Source organism: Peromyscus maniculatus, chromosome X, assembly GCF_049852395.1.
Source record: "Peromyscus maniculatus bairdii isolate BWxNUB_F1_BW_parent chromosome X, HU_Pman_BW_mat_3.1, whole genome shotgun sequence".
NCBI classification, from domain to species: domain Eukaryota; kingdom Metazoa; phylum Chordata; class Mammalia; order Rodentia; family Cricetidae; genus Peromyscus; species Peromyscus maniculatus.
The window spans coordinates 50,941,010-50,965,212 of record NC_134875.1 but is presented as its reverse complement, the minus strand read 5'-3'; the positions used below and the strand labels follow the sequence as shown (position 1 = coordinate 50,965,212).

General features: G+C 43.6%; 1 protein-coding gene across 1 annotated transcript in view; it reads left to right on the top strand.

Annotated features, from left to right (window-relative positions):
- Frmpd3 (FERM and PDZ domain containing 3) overlaps positions 1-24,203 on the top strand; it is a 150,455-nt gene that overhangs the window by 106,911 nt on the left and 19,341 nt on the right. Inside the window, exons 9-13 of the mRNA XM_076562986.1 lie at positions 5,153-5,289; positions 5,619-5,745; positions 7,815-7,904; positions 9,946-10,125; positions 22,932-23,076. Coding sequence (XP_076419101.1) covers positions 5,153-5,289; positions 5,619-5,745; positions 7,815-7,904; positions 9,946-10,125; positions 22,932-23,076 — 679 coding nt within the window. The remainder of the gene's footprint in view (positions 1-5,152; positions 5,290-5,618; positions 5,746-7,814; positions 7,905-9,945; positions 10,126-22,931; positions 23,077-24,203) is intronic.

Genomic DNA, 24,203 nt, shown 5'->3' with positions numbered 1-24,203 from the left:
GACAATCAGAGGAGCAGAAAGGATACACTTTCCTCATTAGAGTTCCTATAATCATAACTATAACTACAAAAGGGTTCAATGTCAATATGACACCTAGGAAGCAGTCTGCCAGCCCTACAGGAGAGAAAGACAGTGAAGGCTTCCCAGAGGGAAAGATATTTGTATACTCTTAGCTGTAAAGAAAGAGTGGATGTTTGCTACCTAGAAAGATGGAAAAGAGGGGTTGTAGTCCAAGCAAGAGCCCTTGCATTTTCAAAGGCATGCTGACGAGAAAAAACCAGAAGTGATTTATTGCAGCTTCAGTACAGGATGTAATGTAAGAAGCAATAGAAAATGAAATTGGAGAGCTGGGAACCAGGGAGTGAATGCTTGGTAGGCCACGGAGAGCAGACTTTATTCTGGAAGCTGGGCAGTGCTTCTCAGAATGTGGGCCCTGAACCAACAGCATCATCAACTGGAAATTTGTTAAAGATGTAAATTCTTGGGCCTTATCCCAATGATCTGTTTGAACAGGCTCAATGAGATTAAAGCAAAACAAAGCAAAACAGGGTCTCGAGTGTCCCAGGCTGACCCCAAATGAACTATATATCTTAAGGATAACCTTGAGCCTCTGATACTCCTGCCAGCACCTTCCAGGTACTGGGTTTACAGGCAGGCACCACCATGTCCAGTTCTCCGTGAGAGTTTATTACCCCCTCCCCATGCTCAAAGCTCTTGAGACACTGGAACCACTTCAGAACAATGGTTCCTTAACCCTACCTGAACATTCGGGTTATCTGGGAGCGGGCTGGAAAGATGGCTCGGTGGTTCTTCAAGAAACCTGGGTTCAATTCCTAGTACTCACATAGGTTCGAAACCATCTGTAACACCAGTTCCAGGGGATCCAAAGCCTAGGCACATTTATGATATACAGACAATTGTGCAGGCAAACACACATAGACATAAAATAATGTTTAAAAATGAATTACCGCCAGAGGTGGTGGTACACGCCTTTAATCCCAGCACTCGGGAGGCAGAGCCAGGTGGATCTCTACGAGTTCAAGGTCAGCCTGGTCTACAGAGTGAGATCCAGGACAGGCACCAAAACTACACAGAGAAACCCTGTCTCAAAAAAAAATAATAAAATAAAATAAATAAAAAAAAGAGTTACCTAGGAAAAAATATATTCTGTCCCACCCCAAATCTGGGAGTGGAGCCCAAACATTGACATTATTTAATTATCTCAACTTATTCTAATAAGCATCTCAACTTATTTTAATGAGCAGTCAAGGTAAAGAAATCTTGCTGAGGAGTGGGTAAGAGTGCTAAAAGGAGTCACCTGGTCATTATCCAGAGGAAAAGTGATGTCCACAATCATGGCTGTGAACAGTGGGATATTTGGAGTGGGATTCTGGGGAGGTGTAAAGGCTTTGATTTGCTGAGTGTTGGTAGAGATGGTAGCAGCCCTCACGTTATCAAATAAAGGCAGTGCCATGAGCTTGGAGACAGGATAAGTTCATTTTAGGCCATGTTGGGCTTTAGGTGCCCACAGGACATATGCAGCACTTGATGAGGAAAAAAACCCAAACTTGTCTGTCTCCAAGGCTGTCATTTGGGACTGCAATGAGAGCCACCTCAGTTGTCCTTTCTGCCCTTTCTGACAACCTAAAATGTTAAGAACATTTCTCAGCCTCAAGTTCCTTTGCCAAACCTCTAGGGGCACAGTGGGTTGTGTGGTTCAGTTTAGTTCTCATTTTGTTTGTCCTGAATTTCTTCACTCAAACTTCCAGGGATTGCCTTGGTTCTCATACTTTGGGATCTGATGACAAGATCGTGCCCAACATGATAGTTATGATAATATAGACTTCATCTGGATTTTCCCTTTTTAAAAAATTCAGTTTTTTTAACCAAGGTCTAATTGGCACATAACAAACTGCACATGTTCAAAGTGAACACTATGATAAATTGTCACCCACAGCCATCACCACAATCAAAATATTGAACATATCCAATATCATTGACATTCATTCCTCAGGCTCCTGTGTAACTCATCCCCCCAGGCAACCTCTGACTGACTTTCTGTCACTATAAATTTGTTTTCATTTCCAAGAGCTTATGTAAATTAAACCATACAATATGTATACTTATTCTGAACTGGCTGATTTTCCTTAGTTTTTTTTTCGGGGGGGGGGGGGCGGTGGTTTGATTATTTTAAGACAGGTTTTCTCTGTGTAGCCCTGGCTGTCCTGAAACTCACTTTGTAGACCAGGCTGGCCTTGAACTCACAGACATCCTCCTGCCTCTGACTCTCGAGTGCTGGGTTTAAAGGCGTGTGCATCACCACCACTCAGCCATTTTTCTTGTTGAGTGTTATTCATCACGGTATCAGAATTGGTTACACATGTTGATGGACATTTGAGGTATTTCCAGATTTGTGCAATTACAGATGAAGCTTCTATGAGTATTCATGTCCAAGTCTTTGCATAGATGTGTGCTTGTTCTGCTATTGGGAAAATAGCTAATAAAATAATGGTTTGATTAGTTTTCTAAAAGAAATTCTAATGCTATTTTCCAAAGTGGTTGTAACATCTAACATTCCTATCCATTATGTATTACACTTCTAGCTTCTCCAGTCTTATGAACTCTTGGTATAGTCAGTCTTTTTTTTTTTTTTCACTCTAATATTGTATAGCCGTATCTCTTCCAGGTTTCCATTTGCATTTTCCTAGTAACTAGTGGTGTTGGATAATTTTTAATGTGTTCACTATTGTGCATCTTCTGTGATGAAATGTCTGTCCAAATCATTTTCCTGCCTTTTTATTGGGTTATTTGTTTTCTTATTATCAAGTTTTGAGAGTTCTTTATGTATTCTGGAAACAGTCATTTGTTGGATATGTTATTTGCAATTATTTCCTCCCAGTCCGTGTCTGGCCTTTTTGGTCTCTAAACAGTGTCTTTCACAGAGCAGATGTTTGAATTTTGATGAAGTCCAGTTTGTTAATCTTTTCTTTTAAAGATAGCTTTTCTTGTATCATATCGCGTGTGTGTGTGTGTGTGTGTGTGTGTGTGTGTATCCATCTATCCAGTGTATTGTATATTCATGTATGTGTATGTGTGTATGTATGTTGGCATATAGATATAGATACACAGTTGTTGAAGCTCCACTCATTGAAAAGCCTATCCTTTCCTCTCTGAATTGCCTTCATAGTTTTATTAAAAAGCAGTCTGTGTAAGTAATAAAACATCTAGATCTAGTGGGAAAGCACTTGTCTGTGTATCTGTAGATCTCTTTCTGAACCTCTATTCCATTCTATTGATCTACCTGTCTATCACTATGCCAACCACACACTCTATTGATAACTAGGGCTTTCTAATAAGTCTTAAAATCAAATAGTATCTGTCCCCATCTTTGTTTTTCTTTTGAAAAAATGTTATTTATTCTAGGCCCTCTGCATTTTTCACAGGAATTATAGAATCAGCCTGCTGATTTCTCTTAAAAATCCTACTGTGATTTGGATTGGAATTGTGTGGAATCTGTAGATTGATTAAGGAAGAATTGATATGTTAACAATAGTGAGTCTTCCAGTCCATGAACAAAATAATTCTATAATGATTGAGGTCTTTAATTTTCCTCAGCAGTGTTTTATAAGTTTTTGATATAATGATTTTTTCACATATTTTGATAGATTTATCCCCAATTATTTCTTATTTTGATGCCATAATAAATGATTTTTATTTTTGTTGTTGTTGCTGCTGTTGCTGTTGTTTTTAAGACATAGTCTAATTCTATAACTCAGGCTAGTCTGGAACTGTGTAGCCCATGCTAGTATTGAACTATGGAGCCATCTTCCTACCTCAGCCTCCCAAGTCCTGGGATTATAGACTTGAGCCATGACACCCAGCAACAATTTAGATTTGTAATTCAATTTCCAATTGTTTGTTGGTAGCATATAGAAATACATTTTTAGAGTGATTTTTATGCCTTGTAACTTTACCGTACTCAGCAAATAGTTTTAGATGGTTTTGTAGAGTCTACTGGATTTTCTGTATAGATAAACAATAAGTATTTATTTTCTTCTCACTCACCCCCTTTTTGATACAGTCTTGATTTATAGACGAGGCCAGCCTAGAACTCAATGTGTAGCCCAAGCTGGCCTTCCACTTCTCATGCCTCAGCCTCCAAAGTACTGGATTTATTTACAGTCATGAGCCACCACACTGGGCTGAAGTATCCTTTTCCTGTTCTTTTCCTTTGCTGTAGTGATACCACTGTGGCTCCCTAGTCCCAGGGCCCTTTGCATTACAACCTCAACCAAAGGACAGCTGTTCAAATGAAGGTGGAGTCATCAGTAGCTGGAGTGTTGACCCCTAGAGTTTGGAAGGTTATCTATTATACCCTTGACTATCACCTACAAGGTATTCCCTCTAAGACAACATAAGGAATATTGACACATCAATGTTTTTTTTCCTTTGGCTCTCAAGGAACAGAATGCCTGCTCCATCTCTGCAAACTACCCCTCACCATGGGCTTCTGGGCCAGAGCCCCACAGAGAGCCTCTCCCAGTGTCTTTCTCTCCTTATTCTCATCTGGACTATTACAAGAGCCTGGTATGGCTAGTGGTTGAGTACAGGAACCCCAAAGAGCAAGATGTCTCTTAGAAGAGGAGAAAGAGCCGGGCGGTGGTGGCGCACGCCTTTAATCCCAGCACTCGGGAGGCAGAGGCAGGCGGATCTCTGTGAGTTCGAGGCCAGCCTGGGCTACCAAGTGAGTCCCAGGAAAGGCGCAAAGCTACACAGAGAAACCCTGTCTCGAAAAACCAAAAAAAAAAAAAAAAAAAAAAAAAAAAAAAAAAAAAAAAAGAAGAGGAGAAAGAAAGGGAAACGAGCCAGGTCTCACTTGCACAGCAACGCGGACTTTTCTACCCATTGTGTCTTGCTATTATGTGACCTGCCTCTGAGTGTCTAATATGTGCTGAACCAAGCACATGGTGTCTCTGTGACCTAAGGCTCCCCTGTTGGCTCTTCCCCAAGGGCAGCAGCCCTCGCTTTCCCTTGCTCTATCATGTCTTGCTGGTGGCGTGATTCTTTTCTGGGACCCTGGGGGCAAGCTAGGGAGCAGAGAGGGAAGCGGTATCTCCTTTAACTGATAGATCTGGTCCGCCCTCCCTCACAGAGTCGTAATGATGTTATCCGAGAACGCTTCGGGATGGACCCCAAGCCAGAGATGCTTTTGGACCTTGCTGCCCTCCACATCTACATCACTGTCTCAGCCACTCGGCCAAGTCAGAAGATCACACTCAAGAATGTGGAGTGAGTTGTGAAAGGGCCCTTCCGGAGGGGTCAAATAGCTGCCTATCAGAAGGTTCAATTGCTGAGCTGTGCTCTGCTTTTCAAGGTCATAGCCATTCTATAGGGGTAAGAATTGGAATTCCTGATACCTAGCCTACCATGCTTTAGAGCTATACTTTCTACTGGGTACTCATGGTCAGTTTGCCTGTCCTTATCCTTCTTCCTCTTTCCTAGTCCCTGTTTCTCCATCTCTGCTTCTCAGAGTTACTCAGATTCTTTCTTGCCATCTCTCCCTCCCTTGATCCCATTTTGCCTCTCTCACTAATCTCTTGCTTTTCTTCTGGTTTCAGGAAGGAATGGGGCCTGGAACCCTTTCTTCCCCCTTCCCTCCTGCAGGGCATCAAAGAGAAGAACCTTCGGAAATCTCTCTCTCAACAACTGAAGGCCCACCAAATGCATCCTTCTAGCAGCACCAAGGTACCCAGAGGAAACCATTGGGCACCATGTTTAAACACTAGAGGCCTCAGAAGGGTCCTGGGTGGTACTCTGGGGATTTCTACCACTCTTTCTGACTCAGGTGCACAATCTGCCACTTTCTTGGGTGCACATTCCATCATTCTTTTTGACTAGGGTACACATCTGACTTGGCCAGGTGTGAGGCATTTACAGAAAGGAGTTTGCTCCAAACCTTGCCCAAACAGGCTGAGCAACACACCACTGCAAGCCACTGTGTCCCTAAAAAGAAAGGAGCAATAAAGGTCATTCTTGGGGTCTTTCACCAATTAGTGCTAATGGAGCACCTGTCCTGTGGAAGGCATTGGCCCCTGAGAGAGGCACGTGTTTTTCTTGAGAGTGACTGCTCTGTCCCTCACTAGCTTCCTAATCCATCAGACCTAAACTAGGGAATCTGAGGAGATGAAAGCCTGATGCAGAGCTGGGGCCACTGCTGGGCTGTCTTCTGAATTCTAGGAGACACCAGTCTTTGCCTCTGAAAGGCTTCTTTCCCACCTCCCCTGGCCCTGCTGGGCCTTCTTAGGCTGCTAAGACGCCATCTGCTTGTGCTTCCTTCCCAAGAGGCTGGAGGATGGTGACAAATACTAGAATCAGCATGCAGATGTAGACAGGAGACACAATCACCCCCATATATGCCACCCATTCCAGATTTCTTGAATTACCAACTAGCTTCCCTTTTAAGATGCAAATTTCCCCAGAGAGCTAAGCCATTCCCACCTTACTGTGCATGTTTAATCAGATTGGTTTTTTTTTTTTTTTCTTGGCTGAGAGCACCAGTGCTCACCACCATCTCCGCAGCAAAGATTTTTTTTTCTATGAAGAAAGCCTGGCTTTAGCCCTTGAGTCAGGCATAGTCAAGTAGGGCAATAAACACATAATTCCCACCACAAAGCAGCAGGCACTGGTATTCGAAACGTGTTCGGGAGAGACAGATGCCAAGCCCAGGCTAGGAGAGGAAGAACTGATATATTTAATGCCAGGGCTGAGACTTGAAAGATAGATAGGAGCTTATCTAGATGAACTGCTAGAAGCAGTACTAAGAGGAAGACGTTTCTCCTCCGGGAGATCCATCTCTACAGAAGCTGGCCATGGGAGTCATGGTAGCCGGGAAAAGACATAAATGGTTCAGCCTATGCAAAGCTACAGAATATAAGAGACACGAAGCTGGTGGAGGCAGAGACAGGAGGGAGACTAGGGAGGTCGGCAGGAGCTGGTTCTTGGAGGGCCTTCTGTGCCCTAGAAAGAGGTTACACACAACCCTATAGGCAGTAGGGAGCCATGGAGGAGCTGAAGCAGGAAACTGATGTGATTCAATTTACTATGTTTTAGGATGTTCCCACTAACACTAGGTGGGGGTAACTGAGAGAAAGAAGCTGAGTTCCCAAGGCCCTGACATAGGAAGGAATGTCAAAGCAGTGGTAGAGGGCAAAAGAAATAGGTAGATCCATTCAAGATGAAATCGGGGGTGGGGGGTGGGAGTAAAATAAATATGATTTGGTGAGTGATGGCCCTCAGATGAGAGTATTGATGGTCCACAGATCAGAGTATGAAGGGAGAGTCCTGTGTCCCTCACAGGTTTCTAGCTCAGTTGCCCCAGACATGCTGACAGAGACCTGGAAGCCCAGAGGAAGAACAGGCTTGGGACTTGGGAGTACTCAGTATGAAGGCACCAAGTGGGACCCCATGATTGGCAGTATCAATGAGACTAAGGTTCTGAAGGATCTTAGGAGAGATACATTGATTGGGTAATGTCAGAGTTGGGGCAAAGTGCTTGAATTAATGCAAGAACAAACAGATTCAACTGATACTTTAGGTGCTGGGATCAAGAGGTCTGAGGAGTGCTTAGAAAGGTAGGTGGAATGCTGAAGGTGAGAGCCATCCAAACTGGAACTTCCTTCCGGCTTTACCCAGGCCCTTCTCATTTCCACCGAGTAGGCTGATGACTAGCACCTGCCGTAAGAGGTGTTGGAGGATGTGGGCTTGTTTTTCTGTGCTCTTCTGAATTCTTATTTCAAGGTGGGTTGTTTCCACAGGGCTCCGCAATTCAAGCAAAGCTCCAGTACCTTCGAATTCTGAATGAACTTCCGACCTTCACTGGTGTTTTATTCAACACTGTAGGCCTGGTCAGTGGGACTATGGGGGAGGGGCAAAGTGTGGGGCCAGGGGGAGGGAACCAGCCCTTCGTTGGAGGGACAAAATCGGTTAGCTCTCATATTCAAAGCATCCACTGCATCCATGGATCCAACCAACTGCAGATCAAAAATAGTGCAAGAAAAAACGTGTTGGTACTGAGCATGTATAGACATTTTTCTTGTCATTATTATCTAGACATAACAGTATAACAACTATGTAAACAATATTTGCACTGTGTTAGGTATTGTAAGTATTCTTGAGAGGGTTTCAAGCATACAGTAGGGTCAGATCTGATATTGCATGCTTGTAATCCCAGCACTCTAGAGGCTGAAGAACAAGGATCATGAGTTCAAGATTGAGGCCATCCTTGCATATATAAGACCCTTTCTCAAAAGTACATGAGAACATATGTGCAAATGATATGCAAATGCTATGTCATTTTATATAGGAACTAAGCACCCATGGATTTTGGTATCTACAACAGAGTCATTGAAACCAATCCCTATAGATAATGAGATCCAACTACAACTGCTTTCAATGCCCCTTATCAACCCTTCTGTGGCCCCTTCCTATATTCCAGGGCTTGACAACCTTTGTCTGTGAAGAGCCAGATAGAGAATATGCTTGCCTTTTGTTGGTGGATCAAATGGATCTCTGTAGCAGCCAGGCAGTCCTGCTGTCTTAGCGTGAAAACAACTACAATGTATTAACAAATGGGCCTTACACTGTGCCAATAGCTATTTGGAGACACAGAAATTTGAATTTCACAGAGTTTTCATGTGACAAAAATATGGTTCTTTTGACTTCTTTCCAACCTTTTAAAAATGTTTTAAAATTTTATTTTTAACCATTGAGGCATATGAAACAGGTGATGGGCCATATTTGGCCAACCCCTACTCTATTTGTTTGCCTTTACACATATATACTCCCATAGTCCCCTAGGCCAGGTTTCCTGAGTCTCCATACTGCCCCCTGCCTCCCCAGAACCTGCACTGCACAGTGATGCTCTGAGGCAGGGCTCAGCTGGCACCATCTCTAAGACTACGCCAGTCTAGTTGACTTTGGTAAAAAGAAATTCAAATCATCTTACTGATTGGCTCCAGGTGCTTGTCATGCTCTGTGGAACACACTGTCGTGCTAGCATGGCACACTGGAGACAATCGGCTTATCAAAGTGCCTGTAGGCAGACTTAAGAGGTTCCCGGGGTGATGTTAATAGCTGGGAGTGGGCCAGCAGAAGGCTCCGCTTTGATGACAGCTTCAAGGAGTTTGTCAGCCCCATTTAAGGGAATCCAGTCTGTCAGACCGAGCAGCAGCCATTTGTACACAGGGATCTGTAGAACTCTGATAGCCCCCTGGCCCCTCCCTTCACCCACACATACCCTCAAATCTCTCTTCCACCATCCTGACATTGCTCAATCTCGTATTGGTCATTGCTTTGAGTCAAGGCTGCTGGAGTACCTATTAAAGGGTAAATCTAGGGATCCCTTCATTAAGCACCTAAACAACCATGAATGCCTTAGGCAAAGTTATTTTTTCACTTTGACTTTGGCACTGGGTGAGAAGTGCGAGTTGGTGGAGGGTGGGTAAAAGCCAGACGTAATGCTGCCTAGTCAGGCAAAAGCACCGCGTAAGAGCTTTGGATGGCTTTCAAGCAATTGTGAAAAGTACCTCGGGGCTCGATAAGGGAAAGTTCTCCAAAAGCACCAGAAAGAACATACTTCACCTACCTCGGGATTTTGTTAGAGCCAGCCCTGATGCTGCTCACTTAACTTACTGCTGTAGCTAAGGTGTGATTTAGGGTGAGGATCTAGGATCCTGTACCAGGGAGGTTCCAGACTATTTTCCCATCGAGGTTGCCTTTTTAACACTGGCACTGAGCCTCGGGTATTTCTCCTCCCTTCCCCGACTCCTCACACACCCCAGCAGAACCAACATAATACATATTTTCTCTTCCTCACTGCCTCTTCTCCCTGGACCTTCTCTCCACTCTGTCTGTGAATGTTGTCTACCTGGCACACTTGGGCACTAGGACGAGAAGCAGTCAGCCACCACTCTCCTGGTGGGACCCCGTCACGGCATCAGCCATGTTATTGACCTCAAAACCAACCTCACCACTGTGCTGTCCGAGTTCAGCAAGATCAGCAAGATCCAGCTGTTCCGGGAGAACCAAGGCGTGGCCCGAGTGGAGACCAGCATCATGGATGCCAAGGTGAGCCCTGCTTTGGGGTGCTGCTTCTTTCTAGGAACAGCCCTGAGGGACAAGGAAAGAGAGATGGAGCATGTGAAGGGAGGCTCAGAGATTCTGAAGTGGCTTCTCCACAGAACTCTGTCTTCATCTTTCCCTCCTCCATCTTCTAGGTCTTAGACCACCTAAGGTGGTTATCAGCATGCCTTAGTTATCATTCCATTGCTCTCATTAAGATAGCATGACCAAGAAAACTTGTAAAAGAATGCATTTACTTGTCACTTACAGTTGCAGAGGGTGAGAGTCTGTGAGCATCATGGCATGGAGCAGGGCAGCAGACAGGCAGTAAGCATAGCACTGGCCCAGTAGCTGAACACTCACATCTTGAGTCACAAATACAAGGCAGAGAAAGCTAACTGGGAATGGTGTGGGTTTTTGAAACTTCAAAATCCACCCCTAGTGACACACCTCCTCCAAGAAGACCATACCTTCTAATCCTTCCCAAACAGCACTATCAATGGGAGATGTCCAAGTCTTCAAACATATGCTCCTACGGGGACCATTCTCATTCAAACTACCACACAGCACTATGTAGGGCTAGAAAGTGTTGGGTCAATCTGAGTTAGTTTTCCACAGAGAGCTGGAGCACCAGGAGCTACCCAAACCATCATTCCACAGTTCTTCTTGTCATAGCACAAACAGAAATTTGAATTGATGGATATCATGGTGGCTTGTAATCCCAGTATTCAGAAAGCTGAGGCAGGAGCATTACTGCCTACATGGTGATTACAAGAAATAAAGGATATAAAATATAAAATATAAAATTCATATAGCTGGGTATGGTGTTGCATACCTGTCTGTATTCATAGCCACTTGGTAGGCTGAGAGGAAAATTAAATTTCATAGCATGCTTTGGCTAAATAGGGAGGGAGTCCTTGTCTCAAAATATTTGTGTGTGTGTTCAGTGTGTACAGGTGTATATGCTCGTGCAAGTGGAGTCCAGAGGTGTCTTCCTCAGTTGCTCTGCATCTTACTTTTTTAGACAGGACCAATGCTGCTGGCCAGCAAGGCCCAGAGATCCTCTTGTCGTCTTCTTCTCAGCACTTGCATTGAAGGTGCATTGCTCCCATACCCTGTTTGTTTACATGGATGCTAGGGGTGGTACTCAGGTCCTCATGCTTGTACTTTGCTAACTCAGCCGTCTTCCCAGCCCCACCAAAAAGTGCTTATGGCTGGTGAGGAAGCTCAGTAATAGAGCACTTTGACTAGCATAGGAAAGACCCTAAATTCCATCCCTAGCACTGTAAAATGTAAAAAAAAAAATAAAAATTAAAATTAAAAAATCACACTCATATGGAATGTCAAGATAAATGTCTGCCTCAGAGATTAAAGAAGTGTATGCCTTAACCTATCTCTGCCCATCCCACATGTGTATTAGTTGGGGAGCACCCACTCTGAGCTACGTAAGAGGTATGTCTATACATGGACCCAGTGGTTCTGGGGAATGGATGAACAGTCAGAGCCAACATCCCATCTCATCTCCCAAAGTCCAGCTAGAACCTCAGAACCTTCCCCACAGATCAACACCTTCAGACTGGCAAGCAGCTGTCGCAGAAGTCTGGCAGCCATGGTCAGCCACCCCCTCCACAGTTCTCCTGTTTGAATACAGTGACCAGTGTGGGCAGGGGGCAGGCCTTCCTGCCAGCTGGCAGAGGTGCTCCGAGGGAGGTACAGCTTTCCCTTCTTAAAGGCTTTCCCACAAGGACATGTAGTTAACAGATTAAGCAGTGGAGTGTTTTGCTGTTTCAAAAAGAACCAATTATTTATTTTTGTGTTTGTAAAACCCAGGGAGCTTTAATATGTTAATTTTTCCACCTGTGATACACAGGATTCCCATTGGCTTGGGAATTTGCCTGGTGCTGATGTTTAATTGGGTTGTGACCACTTTCTCAACCATTTGTTTGCTCCTCTCTTCAGATGTTGTTGGGTACAAAGCCAAATGAACTGGTAAGGAAAGGGGAGGGAAGACGAGACATGCAAGGAAGTGTGGCTCACAGAGATATAGAAGGGGTTTAAAACAGAGAAACAGCTTTCTTTTTTCAGCCTTCAATATTTCATGAATGAGGTTTTCACATCAGTAGCACAATAGAAATTCCATGAGAGGTTTTAAAAAATAAAGACACCTGGGCCCTACTCTGAAAACTGATGTCCTCCTTTTTTTGGAGACAGGGTTTCTCTGTGTAGCCCTGGCTGTCCTGGAACTCACTCTATAGACCAGACTGGCCTTGAACTCATGGAGATCTGCTTACTTCTTGCCTCCCAAGTGATGGGATTAAAGGTGTGCACTATTACCCGGCTAAAACTGATTATTTCAATGGTTAGACGTACTACCTGGGCATCAATATTTATTTAAGTTTTTTATTTTCTCCAAATGATTTTGTAATACAATGAATTAGAGTGAGCATAGGTTGAAGACCTACCTATGTGCCCAGAGGTCTGGGAGGAAAGAGGCTGAGCTGGATTCAGTATTTGTCTCCTGAGTGAGGAGCACCCTACTTATTTCTGGAAGTGATCCACCCACAGTGGTGAGCATGAATGAACATTTCAAAGAAACTCATTCTCATCAGGGTGGCTGGAATCACAAGCATACATGACCTACCTTGACACCGCACCAGAACACCTATATAACTCTGGAATCAGATGAGGTTCACCCTCTTGGGGAACACACACACACACACACACACACACACACACACACACGCATACATACATACATACAAATACAAAACTAAAATACATCTCTTTCTAAAAAAGCAGTATGAAGTAAATGTCATAGATAAATGTGGTATGGAATGTGGAATGAAAAGAACGAGAAGGAGTTAACCAGAACTAGCTTCCTCGAGAGGGTGTTTAGAGCTGGATCTTGAAGTGATAGGCATGAATTAGCAGAGAGGAGTGGGATGTGTTCAAAGGCAAGGAGCAAGCACGGAAATAAGTAAGCCATATGTGCAGGTCCATGAGCAGAGTCGCTTGGCTGGAGAGGAAAATAAGGAGAGAAGAGATTGGAGATTAGGGGCGGGCAGAACAAGTCGGTTCAAAGCCTTCCAGGCCAGTTGGAGGAATTTAGATTCAATGTGGTTGATTAGTAGGAATGCACTGTAGGTCCTTGAGCAGAGGGGTACCAGAATGAAAGCTGATTTGGAGCAGCATGAAAGAAGTGTGGAAGCAAGACAACTATGAAGCCAAGGAGCAGATGTGAAACATGTGATGTATGAAGATGGGCAAGGGAGACCCCTCCTGTGCTGCACACAGCACACGTGTTTTCTTATTCTTACCCCTATTGCCTACTGCACATATCCAATGTCCACTAAAGAACAGTGATAGGTGTAAAGAACTCCAGCAGATCGTGAGTAGGTGGTGAGATGACACTACCTTTGGAGATAAATGCATTGTATTTGGTGTGTAGATGAGGCTTTTAAAGGTTGCAGTTTAGGAGTAAGCTGTGACCAATAGTCAGCGAGATGATATGAGTGCTCAGAAGTGTAACCAAGTGATAAATGGTTCAGGTATACCCTATTAAGAGCGATTGACAAAATGCAAAAGAAAACTTCGGGAGAATTATCCACTCGGTGTCATAATTGTTATAAGCTGTAATAGGATTTACCATTACAATAGGTAGAATAATCCCCTCCTAAATATGTGTATTCCATAATCCTCAGAACCTGTGAATATGCTATGACAGAGAGGAATAAAAAGTGCAGATGCAATTAAGATTGCTAATCAACTGACCTTAGAATAAGGAGATTAGCATGAATTATTCAAGTGGGACTAATGCAGTCAATGGAGTCAGTCTATGTGGAACAGAGAATCTGGAGGTGAAGTTAGAGAGATGTGATGAGAAGACTCAGCTCACCCTTGCTAGCCTTCGTTAGGGAAGAGGCCAAGGACCAAGAGTGTGGTGACTTCCAGGATTAAGGAAGGCAAGGAAATAGATTCAACTCTAGACCACAAAAAGTGACAGTCTTGCACTTGATTTTTAACCCAGTAAAACCTGTATCAGAACTCTGACCTCCAAGTCTATATAGGAATAAGTGTGTATTATTTGAACTACTAAATTTGGAGTCATGTGTTATAATGACAATAAGAGATTAATGCCATGAGGTTTTTCAAATAACAAGTACTCATATATTACATTTTTCTTTTTCCTCCCTTTCCTTCCTTTATTTTACTTTTGAGATAGGGTCTCATGTATCTCAGGCTGGCTTTAAACTTTCTATATAGCTAAGATAATAAGATGACCACGAACTCATGATTTTCCTGCCTCTATCTCCCAAGCACTGTGATTAAAGGTATGTCTCACCATGCACAATTTATGTGCCACCACATGTAGGTTTTTTTGTTTGTTTGTTTGTTTGTTTTTTCACTCTTTGGAGACCTGCCACCCAGCTCCCAAATAAATACATGGAAACTTATTCTTATTATGAATGCCTGGCCTTAGCTTGGCTTGTTTCTAGCCAGCTTTTCTAACTTGAATTATCCCATTTCTCTTTAACTACATTTTACCTCTGGGCTTTTTACTTTTCTTTAGTCTATATATCTTTCTTTCCTTCTTTCTCGGTGGCTGGCTATGTGGCTGGGTGACTGGCCCCTGGCATCCTCTTCTCCTTCTCCTTTTCTTGCTCTTCTTCTCTTCTCTAGATTTCTCCTCCTATTTATCCTCTCTGCATGCCATCCCTGCCTACTTCTCTATCCTGCCTAGCTATTGGCTGTTCAGCTCTTTATTTGACCAATCAGGTGTTTTAGACAAGCAAAGTAACACAGCTTTACAGATTTAAACAAATGCAACATAAAAGAATGCAACACATCTTTGCATTGTTAACAAAGGCAGCAAGAATAAATGTAACACACCTTTACACACAGTTAAAATAGTATTTCACAACAACCACACCCGAGGTTTTGTGAATGGTAGGCAAGTTGTGAATGCACTCTACTAACTGAGCTACATCCCCAGATCTCATATGCTGCAATAAAGATATTATTTGACTGATAAGCATGCCATTTGCAGCCAGCTTTTGTTACCAAAAAGCTTCAGTGATGTCTGCTGTGTGGGTTACTAAAACCATGCTCTTTGAAATGGCCACAGCAACATTCAATCTTTTTCCACATGAATATGAAAAATGAATGACAACATCATACTAATAGCTTGGTTGGAGCATAGATACCACAGAAATCAGCAAACACACGGATTTGAGTTTCAAAGAACTGGCTGCAATTGTACATGATGATGACTGCCTAGAATCCCAGCACTTAGGAAGTTTAAGGCCAGCTTGGGTTATATAGGGAGAACCTAGCTCAAATAGAAGTGGGGAAGGCAAGTGAGACAGTTTATAGGGTAAAGAAGCCTTCTATCAAGTCCTGGGGACCTGAGTTTAGTCCCCATATCTACACAGTGAAAGAAGAGAACCAACTCCTATAAGCTGTCCTCTGACTTCCACCCTCATGTCCTGACACATACTGAGAGACATATTCATATAAAATAAATAAGTGTAAGGTAAACCAACAGGAGAGAATCTGTTTGTAAGATGAGTACACTACTGCACATGGAACCTTCCATTTCAGCTGTTTGAATTTCCTTAGCAAAGGACGCAGAAGTTAGAAATCAAGCCTAGCCCATTTTCTTCTAGCTAGCCCACTCTGGCCTGAGAATATTCTGAGAGAGTCTGCTGTCTCAGCCATAACTGTCTTAGTTATGTTTTTCATTGCTCTGAAGACGGTAGGACCATGGTGACTCTTATTTAAAAAAAAAAAAAAAAAAACCCTTTAATTGTGGTGGCTTACTTATAGTTTCAGAAGTTCAGTCCATTGCCATCATGGTGGGGAGCATGGTAGCATGCAGGCAGATGTGGTGCTGGCTACATCTTGGCTTTCAAGCAACAGGAAGTCGGTATCCTGAGCATAGAAAATCTGAAAGCCCACCCCCACAGTGGCACACTTCCTCCAACAAGACTCTACCCACTCCCAACAAAGCCACACCTCCTAATAGTGCCACTCCCTATGAGCTTCTGGGGGCCAGTTATATTCCAACTACCACAATGACTAACCATAAGAATCATGCCCAAAGATTTAGTTTTTGTTTCTGAAACAGGTTCTCATATAACCCAAACAGGCCTCAAAGGATGACCTTGAACTTCTGGTCCTACCTCCTCTACCCTCCCAAATGATGGGGACACAGGCATGCCCTTCTCATGTGTAAAGATTTAAAATCACCGGCTACTACTACTACTAAAGCAGCTATTCCTACTGTTCCTCCCAGATCATTTAAAGCAGCATTTCTAAGGGTGGGTGCAGGCATAGCTAGGTCTTTACAGACTCCTGGTGATTCTAATGTACAGCTGGCCTGAAAATCATTGCTTTAAAGCGATATTCTGTCTCACCCCAAAATTGTCTAGCTATGCCCAGTTAGCCTGTCCCAGTGTTGTGGAGGCCAGGTTCAAATGAACTGGTCCCCTGAGATTCAAGGACCCCCATCTGGTACCCTTACCTCGCCAGGAGGCTTCCCATCCTTTTTTCTCTTGTCAGAGATGCTGGAGTGAGCCAACTCTATACCAGGGCATCCCAGGAAGGAGATTCAGCTGGAGCATGTCAAATTAATCCCTGCAGTAGCTTCTCCTGCCTGGCTCATGCCTTAAACTCCGTTCTCCTTATCTCATTTTCTACTTGAAGATGGCCCGAGTGTATTTAGTTACAGTTTTCACTCAGCTTACTTGTTCATAGTAGAGAGAACATGAGGTAGTGTTCACATATCGTTCTCCAAGAGACAACAGGCTGAAACAGACACCACTGGGCCATTACCCTACTCCATTACTACAGAAGCACATCAGGTCGAAAAGGAAACCATCAAAGGAATGTCCCAAGGGATCTCTGTGGCCCAGCATGTTTCCTGTTCTCCTGCTTGAGCTTTATTGCTTTAGTGTTTTCTGTATGGGCAAGTGTTACATGAGGCATCGTGATCATTAAAATCCTATTTAAGGTAAATGGTTGTTTTGGAACTTCTATAAGAAACCTACCCAACCTCTGCTTGCCTTCCCTTAATTTGATGTGTACCCCTGTTGGCAAAAAAAAAAATCACATCTGTGTTCCTTTTTACAAGCCATGCTTAGCCCTTGTTGGGGCCCAGTTGGCTACCTGGAAAGGCTGCTAATGTGAAGGGCTGTGCTGTCCTGAACCACCTGTTGATGTGCTTGGCCTTCTCAGAGCATGGGATTTTGCCTTCTTGCTGTTTTATTGATGATACTGGACCACATCAGGGTAGGGGAAACTGAAGTGAAGTCAATTAAGCCAGTCAGTCAGTCAGACTCCAGTCAGTAATTCTGTCCGTAGGCAGCTGAGCAGCCAGCCAGGTAGCTAAACAATCCAAATGTGAGACTGTCTGGCATTCTGGCTGCCCTGCAACCAGCTTGTCAGACAGGGCTCAAGTGAGTCAGACTGCTCTTCAACCAGCCAGCCCATCAATCTGTCTATCCATCAGTCAGCCACTCAGCCTGGGCATTGGGCAAATAGTCCTATATTCAATTTGTCAGCCAATGCCATTTCCTCAAAGAAGTTTCTTCTAGCTTCTGAAACCAAATATCACATATGCACACGTTCATGTCCACCCACACACTGCTCCGGGACAGTCTATGTTCTGGTAAGTCTGCAATTTCCCTTCATAGTTCTTATCACACCTTGTGGCCATATTTGTATCTAAGATTATTTGGTGTATGATTTATTGCCAGTGACATTGTAAGCTCCACAGAGGCAAGGAGCTGGTTGTGCTATTCTAGAATGAGTGGCTATAGCTGTCAGTTGATCTTGCTTTTCAGGAGGTAGCTCATCAATGTGTCACAGCTTGCTGGGTGGACAGGACAGAACACAGGAGTATTTTAGCTAGAGGAATCAGCACAGGTTAAAGTATGGAAGGGAACTATACTAGCTTGGGAAACTCAATTATATGCCATTGTTTGAATATAAGGTGAGGAGTGGTAATAGGAGAGGAGGACCTAAACCAAGCTAAGACACATGTAGCTGAAGATGTAGGCTAGGTCCAAATCCTGAAGGGTCTTGTAAGCTGTTGTAAGGTAGTTGGTTTTCATCACTACTGACAGTGCTAAGTTATAATAAGAGTTGTGCACTAGAAAGATCCCTTAAATAGCAATAGGGAAGTGAAGTAGGAAGACACTGGAGGAAGAAAGGACAGTTAGGGGTCTACTGGAGGTCCTTAAAGTTATCTTCCAGATTATGAGATGTCACAATTTGTATGACAAAACATGCCCACAGATGAGGCATAAATACACACAGATGAAGCAGCTTGGGACCAGAAATACAAGGACCCCCGGCTGAGAGCCTCCCCACCCCCATATCTCAGCATCATCGCATAGCTTAAAAGTATGGAGAAGTCAGCGAGATCCTGAAATAAAGCCACAGCAGTGGAAATGTCCCTGGTGTTCATGGATGCCCTAAGGCAAACCTGGTGAATCTTGTGTCCTCCCAGTAATGATGGCACCAACTGTCACCATCCAGACCTCTGTGTGTCTTTCTGTTGAAGATGACAGGGTGAAGCTAGAAGGTCTATCTGGCTCCCCTGTCCCATTCTACCCTTTTCTGTTTGTGCTATGTAAAGCTGACCATTCTGTTGTGACTGAGAAGTTTTCATTATTCTGGAAGTACAGACATCACCAGTGTCCCTTCCGAATAATGGCCGGAGAACATTTAATCTGTGGCTCCTCTCTTCCTGGAGAAAAGAGCCATTGCTCCTCATTGTGTATCGACTGTTCCTTTTTCCTTCCCATGGTATTTCATGAATTTAATAGAAGCATCATTAGTCATTAACTTGCTCTCTCAGTGACACTCCAAATGCCTTACTGTGACATGCACTGGAACTGGATATTCAAAAACTATTTCATGAATCAAGCTGGGTGTAGTGGCACTCTTGAGGCAGAGGTCACAGGATTGCTGCAGTGTGGGACCAGTATGGGCTACATAATACAGGCCAACCTAGGCTACAGGATGAGACCTTGTCTCAAAAAGAAAAAAAAAGTATTTGACTTATAGCAGTATCTGTGTTTTGAGAAAGGAAAAGAGTTCCAGGAAAAATAAAATGAAACACTGACTCAAGAATCCCAACCCAGAGGAAAAAGCTGACCCACCATGGGGAAGAAGCAAGGATTGTAGACGAAGGTAAAAAGTTACACAGGAAAATCCAGCTAAAGAGCAATATGGACAGGGCTGGGGAGATGCCTCAGTGGTTAAGGGCACTTGCTGCTCTTCCAGAGGATCTGACTTCATTTCCCAGCACCCACATCTGGCAGCCCACAACCACCTGTAATTTCAGCTCCAGGGGATCTGTTCACCTCTTGTGCCTTCCTCGGGCTCCTGCACGAATGAGTCTGCTAATATGCAGACATATAAACATAAATAAAAATAAATCAAAAAAAGAGAAAGACCAATGCAAAGATGACCAGGGATCACAGAACCAGAACATAGTGTCACCTCACAGAAACAGAAGTCATGAGAAGTGTCCAAAGCAGAAGGTAATCACGGTTGACAAAAGCATCGAGGTTAACAAGAAGCTGAGGAAGAAGGATTATGAGTTCAAGGCCAGCCTGGGTTGCAGAGTGAAATCTTGTCTCAAACCAAACCAAACAAAAAAGTACCATGTTCAGGAATGGTTGTATATGCTTGTAATACCAGCACTTGGGAATCTGAGGGATGAAAACTACCAGGATTTTGAGTCTAGCTAGAGCTACATGGCAAAACACTGTCTCAAACAAACCCAAAAGTAGCAAGTTACACAAACAAACAAAAAGGAAGTTACAAGGTGTGTTGAGTAGCTCCAAGTATGCCCTGTAAGCTGACTTTAACCCACCACCTGCCTCTATAAATAGTCATTATAACACAGTCACAGCCATTTGTTTAGCTTACACATTATATATGTCTATTGTCACACTATGGTGGCAGTACTGTTTCAACAAAGCCTGAGTGACCTGTAAGGTCTAAAATATTTCCTAAAAATGCATGGTGTATGGCATGGTGGTGGAAGCCTGTAATCCTAGTATTTAGGAAAAGGTAGGAGGATCTCAATTCAGAAACAAGCATGAGTTAGGATCCTGTATCAATAATACACACAAATTGGATAGAGAGGTGGCTCAGCAATTAAGAGCTCCAGGTGATCTTCTCAAGGACCCAAGTTTGATTCCCAATACCCACGTGACAGCTTAAAATCCCGTCATAACTCCAGTTCTAGGGGACTGGACACCCTCTTCTGGTCTCCAAGGGCACCAGGCAAGCATGTGGTGCATAGATGTACATGCAGGCAAAACACTCACACAACTCACACACGTAAAATTTACTAAAAGGAAACATTTTAAATGAATCAATCAATAAAAACAAAACATACCAACACGTGCTGACTTCTGCTCTGAATGAACTAGTCCATGTTCCACTTAACCTATATGTTGGGTTCCTGAGAGCTAGCAAAGAAAACTAATCTGACTTCAGCTACCAGCAGCTAGTTTGAATTCAGAATTGTTCCTAAGGCGACAGTAAAGCCAAAGGCAGATGATCTAGTTGTGGACTGAGTTTTGTCATGAAGGCCCTTCATTTTTACTGGTAAGGTCCTAATCATTTCTCTCGTGGACTGGTGCATTCACCTCCTAGCTAAGCAGAGAACAGATGTTCCCTCTTAATTCTTCTGGGCTTTTCTTTTGTGGTGCTGGACATCAAACGCAGGGCCTTGCTTGTGCTAGGCAAGCAGCCTACTACTGAGCCATATCCCCAGTTTGCAACGGGGTTTAGTGCAGCCCAGGCTGGCCTCAAACTCACTAGATATCCAAAGGTGACCTTGAACTCCTGATCTTCCTGGCTTCACCCTGAAAATACTAGGATGATGGGCACTGCCTCATGTCACCTGGCTTTCTGTTAGTTCTTAATAATGCCCTCTTGTAATCCCCAAAGGTCATGGCTACTCATAGCCCATGACTCCCTCCTCAGCCAGTCTCCACAAATTATCTCACTTTGATTTGCTCCAACTTACTCACATGGCACCTTTAAAACGATAGAACAAATTCAAGGGTTTCTTAAAAATGCATCGCTGCTTTGTTTATTTTTATAGGAATCTCTGAACCAGTTAAGGAGTTAACTCCAGGATCAATCAATGGAGTGTGATAATATTTGCCATCATGGGTTTAAAAACAGCAACAACTGGACACGGGGGAGCAGTTCAATTGTAGAGTGTTTGCCCAGAATGCACAAGGTCCTAGATTCCATCTCTAGCATTGAAAAAGAAATAACAAGAACCCTGTTGCTGTGAAATCTTCTGTAAAAAACAGATCTTTGGGGTCAAATAAATTTGGAATACTAAAGTCTTTGAAGTTTCATGGAATATATTCATATATATCATAAGATCTTAGAATTCCCATAGCATAGCTTGTTTAACCTACCACCCTTAACTCCAGACCAAGGAGCTCTTTTAAGAAACAGGTGGTGGTGGCCCACACCTTTAATCCCAGAACTTGGGAGGCAGAGGCAGGCGGATCTCTGTGAGTTTGAGGCCAACCTGATCTACAAAGTGAGTGCCAGGACAGCCAGGAATGTTACACAGAGAAACCCTGTCTTGAAAAACCAAAAAGAAAAAAAGAAAAGAAGGAAAGAAAGAAACAGCAATAAACAGCCATACACCTCTAATCCTAGGCAGATCTCTGAGTTTGAGGCCAGCCTGATCTACAGAGTGAGTTCCAGAACAGGCAGGGCTGCACAGAGAAACCCTGTCATGAAAAACCAAAACCAAACAAAGAAACAAAAAAACAATACAGGGCTGGAGAGATTGCTCAGTGGTTAAAAGCACTGGCTGCTCTTCCAGGGGTCCTGAGTTCAATTCCCAGCAACCACATGGCCGCTCACAACTATCTGTAATAAGATCTGATGCCCTTTTCTTGCATACAGACCTCCATACATACAAAGCATCCAAATAAATAAATAAATAAATAAATAAATAAATAATTTTTTTAAGAAAGAAAAAAACTACCAGTAAACTGGCATGGTAGCTGACACATGTAATTCCAGCACTTGGAAGACAAAGACAAGAAGATTGCAATGAATCTGAGGCCAGCCGGGTCTACAAAGTGAATTCCAGACTAGCCAGAGCTACAGAGTGAAAAATGTGTATCCAAGAAAAGAAAAGAAAAATCAGTATCCATTTCCAGGCTACTTCAGAAAATACAGGAAACAGAAGGGAGATCAGGAAGGTCCAAGCAGGACTTTGAACAGAAAGGTTTTGTCCCTAAAGTCACAGTTAGGACTCCATTCTATGGAGTGTTGTGTCCAGAGAGCTCATCTGGATGTTGTCGGAGCATATGGAGAGGAGCAAAGGATACCTCATACAGCCAAGGTGCTTACATTCAAGGATATTCCAGGCCATCCCTCAGCCTAGCCTAGATTCCTAGCTTCACCCCCACTCTCCCAGCTGGCCCACACATCTGCTGAGCTCTGACAAACGCAAACACAGCCACACAGCAGTCACATGATGTTACATAATTTTAGTCTTTTTCAGTAAAGGTGGTTCATTAAATGCATGAGTAAAGGTTTATTTAATGCTGATACCTAGAGAAGCAGTCACTACAAAGGAATGTCCAGGACTGAAGAAAATGCCTGGCTATGGCCCTCAAGTAGGGTTTGGAATGTGTGGTTCCTGTAACTACTCAAGGCTTCTTTTCTTTGTTACTATCCTCGCAGAAATGCACCTACCTCTCTCCTGTCTTCTCATGTCTTTGTGTTTTGAACCATCTCTTCCACAGCCTCTGGTGCTGTTGATGGAGTGGCCTGAAGCCACCAACTTTGCCTGCCTGATTGCGGGGTACTGCCGCCTTCTGCTGGATTCCAGGAAGATGGTCTTCTCCAGGCCTGCCAGCCAGCCTCTTCCACCTCCTATGATAAAGGCAGGTAGGGCTCAGCCTCAGTGTTTTGGTGTGTCCGAGGCCCTCTGACTCTGAAGTCATGGAGGGAGGGGTTCCATCATCCTAGTGTTCAGCATGTGCCAACAGTGCCAGCCTGTTTAGCAGCAGCCAGAAGTGTAGCATGCACCCTACTGACACACCTCACTGGCAAACACATATGATATTCACATGTACATATGCCACAAAGGATGCCTGTGACAACACACTGTAGTTGAATCAGTGGATGTATGTAAGATGAAAGATGCAATCACATGATAGAGCCAATTAAAGAATTGCATTGGGGGGCTGGAGAGATGGCTCAGGGGTTAAGAGCACTGACTACTCTTCCAGAGGACCCGGGTTCAATTCTTAGCACCCACATGGCAGCTCACAACTGTCTATAACTCCAGTTCCAAGGGATCCAACTCCTTCACACAGACATACAAGCAGGCAAAATACCAATGTACATAAAATAAAAATAGATATTCTTTTTAAAAGAATTGCATTGGCCAGGTATCGTAGCACATACTTGTAATGGTACATTATTGTAATGCCAGCTACTGAGGAGGTAGATACAGAAAGAGTTCAAGGCCAGCCAAGGCTACACAGAAAATATTTTCTCAAAAAAGGTTTATATTGATTCTAAGGCAGAGCTTTAGTAATCTAGGAGAGATTTGTGCCTGTTCTGGCTTCACTGAAATAAGGTTGAAAATGAAAATAAGACCTTCTTTTTTGTTCATCATATTGGGGATTGACAGAAGTGTCTGAAATATGAAGTCACTGAAGGCTTGGAGTAGGGGAGACTGTGCATGCCCAAAAGAAAGCTTGGAAATAGAATGGGAGGTCCATAAAGAGCAAATGCAGCTTCCAAGCAAAAGGTGTCCGAGTTAGGCAACCTAGTATGGCTAATTCTCAGAGATGTTCTGATGATGTTGTACAGAGGTTTTGAAAAAAATCTGTCCAGCCCAAGTGCTCCTGCACAAAAAAAAGTGAGAGGAGCAGAGTGTGACAGAGAGCTGGGTCCTCCATGTGTTAGACCTCAGGCTCGCAAGCATCACAGACAGAACGTAAGCAGCACCCAGGAATCACCCTTGCCATAAACTGAACACTTGATCCACTGGCCCTTGCCACTCA